This window comes from Scardinius erythrophthalmus (assembly GCF_964197995.2).
Source record: "Scardinius erythrophthalmus genome assembly, chromosome: 2".
In the NCBI taxonomy this organism is placed as follows: domain Eukaryota; kingdom Metazoa; phylum Chordata; class Actinopteri; order Cypriniformes; family Leuciscidae; genus Scardinius; species Scardinius erythrophthalmus.
This window is the reverse complement of record NC_138222.1, coordinates 36,754,138-36,763,471: the sequence shown is the minus strand read 5'-3', so window position 1 is coordinate 36,763,471 and position 9,334 is coordinate 36,754,138. Positions and strand designations below refer to the sequence as shown.

The 9,334-nt window shown below is 37.1% G+C and overlaps 1 protein-coding gene across 1 annotated transcript in view; it reads right to left on the bottom strand.

The window, feature by feature from the left end:
- Positions 1-1,074: 1,074 nt before the first annotated feature.
- The window catches only part of otog (otogelin), a gene marked incomplete at both ends in the record, with an annotated part of 42,239 nt that continues 33,979 nt past the window's right edge, over positions 1,075-9,334 (bottom strand). The window contains 12 exons of the mRNA XM_081389652.1: positions 1,075-1,275; positions 1,361-1,440; positions 3,797-3,842; positions 6,779-6,898; positions 7,183-7,287; positions 7,366-7,544; positions 7,640-7,715; positions 7,842-7,882; positions 8,062-8,160; positions 8,687-8,788; positions 8,965-9,069; positions 9,157-9,261. Of these exons, the coding sequence (XP_081245778.1) occupies positions 1,075-1,275; positions 1,361-1,440; positions 3,797-3,842; positions 6,779-6,898; positions 7,183-7,287; positions 7,366-7,544; positions 7,640-7,715; positions 7,842-7,882; positions 8,062-8,160; positions 8,687-8,788; positions 8,965-9,069; positions 9,157-9,261 (1,259 nt within the window). The remainder of the gene's footprint in view (positions 1,276-1,360; positions 1,441-3,796; positions 3,843-6,778; positions 6,899-7,182; positions 7,288-7,365; positions 7,545-7,639; positions 7,716-7,841; positions 7,883-8,061; positions 8,161-8,686; positions 8,789-8,964; positions 9,070-9,156; positions 9,262-9,334) is intronic.

The window sequence follows — 9,334 nt, the reverse complement described above, 5'->3', positions numbered from 1 at the left end:
CACCACATGAAGGCCAGTAGACAAGAAAAAAAATATATGCCCATAATAACCTTCCAAAAAAGAATCGGAACTGGAAAACATCTACATCTAGTTGATATGCATGTTGGCTGCAAAGAAGCATTAGAAGGCTACATGCCCACCAGCACAGCCAGTGAAACTGCAGTTCCTCCACAAGAATGAACCCATTTTCTAAAGATTTTTATTGAAAATGTAAATATACATATAGTATGGTACAAAAAACTAAGCATTTAATGAATGTTGCAATTCTTCAGCAGGTACAATGTTAAACCAAGAACCTAAAAAGGACTCACTTCATAAAATAATTCATTGAGTCTATACAGAGGTATTCATTATGACCGTCCGTTTGCATTTTACAGATGCAACATTGCAATACTGTGGACACAGATATAAAAACAGGAACTTCACATATTCAGTTTAAGTCAGTACTAAGTATTTCACAAAAAATCTAAAGCTGTTCTTAAAATGTGCCATAGTGAATAAAGCTAATTTATGTTGACTTCGCAATAATTTATATCAGATCACGAAGATAAAAATGTATTTTGCATCAGCTGCTGTGCTTCATAAATCATAAATCGTGTAAAAAATCTTGTATTTTGAGTGAAGCAATTGTTCTTATATGGTAATAAATAAATAAAGTGCTCAAAATACAGCATAAGGTCAATTATTCAATAAACATGTGATTGTTATATAACTTGTCGAATCACATTATATTCAGATCATTAAGAAGTAACATTACCTGTAGAAAAGCATCTAAATTCAATTAGCAAAACTTTATTTCAGCGTTCTCTGTCGTAGAATTCCATATATACAGAACAGGAGCACAAAGCTAGTATCATTACTGTTACTGTAACTGATTCACGTGCTTCCACATTACTTACAATTCAAACATGCAACCATGCGGTTTATACCATTTTCTGAAATATTTGAGAATTTTGATAGAACAAACTATATATTCTGCTCTGGGAAATGGAGAAAAAAAGACACTTTACAACACTAGATCTTAACGTTCAAGTTGAATGATAAGTAACACTTTCTGTTATTATGGTTTAGGGTTTATGACCACTGACAGGAACAGTCGGTAGGTTCCTGTATGGTGTAACTGACCCACGTGGAGTTTCCACTGCAGTAGAGTTGGACTGAACGCCGCTGCAGTCCCATCTCTCTGCAGCACTTACAAAAGCGTGCATATGTGTTGATGTTGTAGTTATAAATACTCGCAGACGGACACTTCCCATCACATGACACTATGTTGACCTGTGAACATGACAGACAAAATGTGAGCCCTTTTACAGCCAAACTAGAGCCAAATTATAATAGGTACGGTCTGAAATGAACTCACCGGTCTGTTGCTGCGGCAATCATTCTTTCTAATTGTCATCCTCACTGTGACTTTCTGACATGACTTCCCGTCCTCTTTACCTACAGCATGAGGAGTCAATGAATGACCTTTTTCATCCTAATTCATTTAATGAAAAATAACTTCTGCTCTCCCTATGCAAGCATTTTAAGATATGGGAAAAAAAAAAAACATTTCTAGTAAGATTCTCATTTAATTGTTTGTTATATGCTTGATTTCCTGTTGCTAAGATGATGTTTAAACTATTTAATTGCTTACCGTGATGAAAAGTTATTGAAAACAGAGTATTTCTCAAGAAAACTGCTGGGATACCACTTCAAGCAACGTCGCTGGATGGCTTGACTCAGGTTATAAAGTAATCTTTGCATTCAGCACGAGCTTGATTATGCATTAGATAATATTTATTTGAGAAAGTGAAAATAGTGTAATCTGTCTGAAAAGGATGAAGCTGAATAACAATTAAGATTAATTCTAATGGTAGATGGATGGCATCAGTACATATAAAACTATTATTTTAATCTGGTTAAAGACCACAGCTAACAGCAGGATGATTACATTCATTTTCCAATTCAATAAAAATGTATTCTACGGAGGATAAACCGATTTTTGGTAGATTCAATAATAAATAACATCTTTTTACATAACAAATAACAAATTTACATCCTCCTCTAAAATTAAAGGCTTTAACTTTGCAAGATTGTAATGACTGTTACTTGTATACCTGACAGCGGAAATACAATTCTTTCCCCACTTAGCTGATAAATAATCACTATAAAACTACTCATCTACTGAAAATATTAAGATCACATGAATTTGCTTGTACTCAAGATCAATGGGCCTCATTCACCAACCGTTCTTACGAAGAAATGTGTTCTTAAACCCGACTTACGCCCTTTTTACGAAGATTCTGACATTCAGTAATGTTTTCTTATCTTGGATTTGTTCTTAGCTAAGAACAAAATCTACGCACACACTCAAGAGCACTCTTACGCACATTTGAGTTTGCTCCAAATAATTGGTTACTGCATTTTAAATCTACAGTCGTTTACAATGATAGTATTTTACTGTAATGTATTTCTGATCATTTGTTGGAAAAAAATTGTATGCAAAGAAACACTAACACTGCAATTTAAATCAGCAATTAAGCTGATTGAATCAAATATTATGCCTCGTTTGGCATTTACCTGTTGCAGTAGAATTTCTATTTCAGAATTACTGAAGTTCTCCATCTTTTCTTGCACACGGCCCTGAAGTGTCATGTCCTTATATGGGAATTTGCGGGGCGGTTTCCTATGCTAATTAGGAGCAACTGTGGGATTCATCAATCCTAAGAACACATGTGCGAACAATTCTGTCGTTTAAGAACGTTTCTGTCGTTTCTTAGGACGTTTATTAAGTACAAATTTAAGAAAATTCTTAGGAAGATATTGGTGAATGAGGCCCAATGCTTTTCCACCACTTCAAAAGCAAAAAAAAAAAGACTCAAATGAGCCCCGATACTTGATTTTCCAATAAAAAGTATAGATCAGTAGTGAGAAGAAGCTGTAATGGTTTGAGTATTGTGGCAAAACTGTATGTAAAAAGTGCTTTGTATTGCTACTGTTGCCATATCACTCAAAACATTACTAAACACCCCATTACCACAAACTACACATACTATATGATTAGAGGCTACAGCCTAAGCACTCTGAATCATGCAGAGCTACAGAAACTCTCTAACTGGCCACTACCAACAGTACATTGTTGGCAATCAACAATGCACTGCCCGACGGAGCAAAATGGGGAAAGATTTAGCTGCTTCCAAGAAACATCTGGGAGAAAAGTAACTAGAAGTATAAATGCCTTCAATGAGCAGTTATGTTCAAATCTGTTGAGAGTCCTGTATTGTTTGAATAGGGGGAGTACATTGTTGGAATTCAACAATGGTGATGGCGAGCCTTGAGGTCTGATGTTGGTATCAGGTACCTTGTTCACAGTTTGTGCTAACTGTGGGTTTCAAAGGGCTAACAGAGAAGGGGAACAGGGAGTTTGCAGCGCCTGGAGAGATTGTTACAGAACGTTACACTGATGCAAGAAATGAACTTTTTGCTGTTGTGTGCATGTCAGTGCTTCTACACAATGCTTTTCTTGTCTGTTCAAGTGAATTCTCGGAAGTGACACCTTTCTATAGTGATCTGTTTAGGTTTATGAATTTTGCCCTTTACCTTTGGTACAGAACAAAAGTACTGTGTCATATCAATAGAGAACATAAATGGTGATACATGAGTATAGCCGTGGCACTGTTGCTTTCATTCGGTACATACTGAGTGCAAATGACTTGAGAAAGAAACAGATGTAGCTTTTAAATGATAACATTGCCCATGTTTCTTGTTATAATAACAGTAGAGATGAACGAAAGAATGTGACCTCTGTACTCACATGTCTTGCAGCACCCATCCATGTAACTCACAACGGTGCCCCCGATCTAAGACAAGATAAACACTTTGAAAAATTTAGCCAGGATCAAACAGAAGTGACCGTTATTTTCTAGACACATTTTGCATAATGACATGTTGCATATCTTTTGGCACAATGGAAGAAATCAGTGAAAGTATGGAAACACTGTGTAACCACTGACTCAGGACCACATGATTATGTCTATGTATTAGTTCTAAGTCCATGTAGTACATCTCTGTCACTTACATGTGTGGTTTCACTTTATTTTCAGGGACCTTTTCTGTTGACTATAAGTAACTTTGCACCTACATGTCTACTAACTCTCATTAGAGTAATAGTAGACTGTTAGTAGACTGGTAGGGTTAGGATTAGAATAAGTTGACATGTAGTTGCAAAGTTATTTATAGACCTTATGTAGCTCCACCACTTTTCAGCGCGGCGCTTGTTGTCTTCCGGTTTGTATTTCCACAGCGATTTTACGTATTTATGAATGAACTGCCCGTTTTAAAATCTTCCCGGTCTACTGACATATATTAAGACATCTGCTTTAGACATTACAATACTCGTGATAACTTTCGTTAAACTCTACAATAAGTAAATCCACTTCACCAGCTAATTACTCTTCGACAGCGATGCCATGGAAATACACAGAGCCACCGCTAAAACGGAAGTTCAAAGACAATATTCTAAAGATGGCTGCGCACTTGTTTCTCTGGCGCATAAGGTTAGTAGAATGTGAATGTCTGTTGGAGGACCATCACAATAAAGAGTTAGCAGATATTAAGCAGACAGTGAACTAATTCTCGAATGAGAGTTAGTTGACATGTAGCTGCAAAGTTACTTAAAGTTAACAGAATGTTCAAAAGGGACCATCAAAATAAAGTGTTACCACAAGTGTTTTGTATGTGTCATACAGTGTTGGGGGTAACGAGTTACAAAGTAACGAATTACAGTAACGATATTACTTTTTTGGGTAACGAAATAAAGTAACGCATTACACTAAAAATATCGGTAACTACACTACTTTACTAGACTATAGGAACGCGCTTTCCTGCGTTACCCAAGCCATTTTTGCCTGCGTGTAAAGCTCTGATCTGTTTGTGCTGCGTGCATGTCTGTCTGTGTATGTGTGTGTGTGTGTGTGCGCGCGTGCACCGTTGTCATAGAGATCGATTTGAGTGACGTAGCTGCTGGTGCGAAGGGGAGCGGGAAATGGAGACGGAGACAGGGGGGTTCGGCCAGTGGCAATATTCACATCACTTTCAGTTTATTGCTCGAAAGGACAAAAATATTCGCGTGAAATGCACTTTGTATGCCCAGGCAGCAAGTACTGGCCATCGGGACTACCGGGAGATTCCCAGTGGGCGGACGTGCCTTTTGGGTCGACATCTCTTCTTTTTTCTTCTTCTTCTTAACGGACCATAAAACTCGTACATCGGCGGCCCATTCGTTTTGCTTAATTGGTGGCGCTGGGTTAAATAAGTGCGTGCCGGTGTAATGCATTAGTTAAACAAGTCTGTGTCAGTTTTTTTTTTCCTGATAAGTTAGCTGACCGGTCCATGAAACACCGTGGCCCATTGGATCTTTTCTTGATTGACACTGGGCTGGTCCAATCACATCTTTAAACACCTCCCCCTTTGGGCTTTGATCGAGCGTGCACGTGTGTCAGTGTGTATCTGTCAAAATAGTCTGAGAGATGGAGAAGAAACGCAAGGAATGTGCAGAGAAATAGCGTGAAAAATAGACACAGGCCCTTCAAGCAGACGCTGTAAAATGTGTCAAAATGTTTTCTGCAGCAGCATGACCTTCATCAGCTCCTGTGGCTGATGATGAGAATAGTGAGGAGGATCAGGACAGAGAGAAAGTGTAGAGCCTGCGGTAAGCAGAACTAACAGTTACTCTCAAAACACTTAGGCTATCCCATACACAAAAGATACATATATTTGAAATATATTTTCAGAGTATATTTTGGAATATATGCAAATATTTGAAATTGGCCCAATAAATATATTTCACACTTAACATCATATATTTTTGTTATATTTCAGAATATATTTCAATGTACTTTTTTTCTGTATGGATCCCCAAAAGTGTCAAAATACATGTGGCATATATTCCAAATACATTGAAATATATTCTGAAATACAACTAAAATATATGATGTTAAGTGTGAAATATATTTATTGGGCCAATTTCAAATATTTGCATATATTCTAAAATATACTCTGAAAATATATTTCAAATATATTTATCTTTTGTGTATGGAATGTCATGTGTAGGAACCCATTACCCAGTAACACATTATTTCCACATCTGCATAGTTGAAGATTACCGTAATTTACTATAAATTTAATGAGACGCGTTTGTAAACCATGTTTTCCGTCAAAATAAAAGATTATGTGCTTATATCTCTTTCAAGTATAGAAATTAGTACAAAACTAATTATGAAAGTTTCCTTTATTTTTCAGTGCATTTGTTTTACAATATATGTATATGAGTGTGCTATTATTATTATGGCCAAAATGCCGATTTTTTTTTTTTGTCCCAGTCCAGCCCTGATTATGTGTCTACCACCGCAGACATTTGTCCTTTATCCTGTTGTTTGTGGATTTTACAGTGAGGCATATTTCTTTGTGCAGACATGGATATTATTCTTTCATATGGTTTTACATGCCATTTTGTATAGGCTACATTTATAAACACTATTTGGACAGGCTAAGTGATGATAGGGCTATGATGTTTGTCCGTATCTACAGGGTAAATTAAGAAATGGGAAAGTAAAGTAATAAGTAGTGAAGTTACTTTTCAAATGCAGTAACTAGTAAAGTAATCTCATTACAATTTACAGAAGTAACTAGTAACTAGTAACTAATTACTTTTTTTGAGTAACTACCCCAACACTGGTGTCATAGCTGTACTTGATGTATTATTCGGGTTCATGTTTATTAAGGAGAGTGAAATCACCTTCATGCACTCTGTTTCGTTGAAGGGGGGGCAGCTGTAGGGGTGGGAGATGAGCACAGGTCCTGACAGAGTGTCTGAACAGTCATAGCGCATACAGTCAGATACCCAACTGCGCCCTGGCTGGAGAGGAGAACACAGAGAATACGTTCACATCACAGCCATTACTCCAGTCTTCAGTGTCACATGATCCTTTAGAAATCCTTCTCATATGCTGATTTGGTGCTCCATTATTATCAATTATTATTGATGTTCAATTATGTAAAAATATATTTTTAAAATACGTTCTCTTAAATTGTAATATTACTGTCTTCATGTATTTTTGATCAAATAAATGCAGCATTAGTGAGCATAAGAGACTCCTTTCAAAAACATAAAAAATAAAAAAACCTCAAGGTCAACATCACCTTGTACATAGTTACAGATCCATTTTCACTCCGGACCAGGCAAGAAATGTTCTTACACACACCACAGCAGCTGCTGGGGTCTTTAGGAGGGATGTATAGCTGGTACTGTTGAACACATAACACAGTTAGGAGGTATTTAGAGTTTGGCTAGTGTGCGTGTCTTTGTGCATTTAAAATACTCACAGGCTGGCAGCGTGCAGTGCAGTTAGTGCCAGTGGCTTTGAGGACATAGAAACCTGTGGCAGAGTCCAGTGTGTGTGTGCACTGTGTGGTGTAACACACACCCTGATCACGATGCTCTACCAGTGTCTGCCCCGGCCGCATCACTCCCCGTTCCCCATCCACACACACTGCCTCTCTCACTATAGATACACAGAGAAAAGCACACATACAAAAATATTTTATTATTTATTTATATTTTATTTTCAGAACATTTTAGACAGAGGTGTGTTCTCACCACACACAAATCTTTTGCAGGCACATCGGTTTTCAGGATCAGACAGAAACGTTCTGTCTAACTGCATACTTTCCCCCTACAACACAATACACGTGATATCAGATATGAACCAAAACAGCCTGATCACAAACAAATAACGGAATAATAAAATGTAAGCAAAATATACGTGGTAATTTGAATATGTTCATTTCTGGAGACTCACCAGAGAACATTTAGGACGAAGGATTTTCTCACATGCACATTCTAAGAGAGAGAGGAGCTTTAGTCTTTTCAGAAACACACACACATTTGTTTCTTTAGCAGAGTTTAACAGACACACACAAGCAACACATGTACTGATGCACTCTCACGCTGATATACATGAACAAAGACACTAATGCAAATACTACTCAACCACATTGTTATTGAGTTGGTGGACTTACCACATGTCTGCGATGGACAACACTGTTCTTGAATCCTTGTGGAAACTACTGCCATGCCAACTGGACATGTGACGTCTAAGCATTGAGAGGTCTCACACACTGGATGCATAAACACACAGCACAGTTACAATTACACTTCACTGTTTCAGTTAATGTGGTGTTTTGAAGGCAATCCTTAGTTATTTTGTTTTGTGGAGCTTGAGGGCTGTTTAGGCTACTTGTTCTACTGCGGATATATAATGGTTGTTGGTATTGGTATTGTCCTACTGTTACTGGCTTACTATAAGCTCCACAACAGTTTACCCAAAAAGTAAAATTCTTTCATCATTTACTCACCCTCAAGTTATTCCAAACCTGTATGAATTTCATTCTTCTGCTGAACAAAAAAAGAAGATACTTTGATAATATTTAATACTATAGATAATATTTTTTCCGTCCTATGGGAAATGTTTGGTAACCCATATTCTTCAAAATATCTTCTTTTGTTTTATGCAGAAGAAATACATTTATACAGGTTTGGAAAAAACTTGAGGGTGAGTTAATTACTATCACTTTAACTGCTTCTGTTGGCTGAATTTACCACAGAGAAAGAAAAATGTATGTTTAATCATGTATTTGTACTCACAGCAGTGATAAACTGGACAGCAGTGCTCTGTGCTGTTTGTGTCCACAATCAGCAGTTCTCCATCTTTACACACTGGAGCTGCCTCAGAACATTTGTCACACACTAACACAATAATAGACAATAACATTTTTTTTAATACATTACATGCCTGTCAAATGTTAGGCTGGAAGACTTCTAAAGGAGTGGAATGTAAATATATATTGTACAATTTATCACTTTTTGTTCCATAGAGGAAAGAAAGTCAAATTGTGATTTTAACATTAATGGGAATGACTTACTGCAGATGTGTGCCAAACAGCAGCTGCCTTCTGCGCGAGTGGCGATCAATGTCTGATCCTCACGACAAACAGGAATGTCCAAGACACATTGATCTGGATCGCACTCTGAAAAAAGACAATAAAAAAAACAGCACTCATTCGCATGCACAAGTACACAGACTCAAATACACAACAAAATATGTCCAAACTCACCACATAAGTATTCTGGACAGCAGGAGTCCTGCCTATAATATGACACCAGCTTCTCCCCATATTTACAGCCCGTAGGAGCTGCTTCACACATACTCTGATTACAAACTGTCACAAAACAATTAAGCACGAATTAAACAACTTCATAAAGCATCTGAACTTATTAAGTAATAGTAAAAGC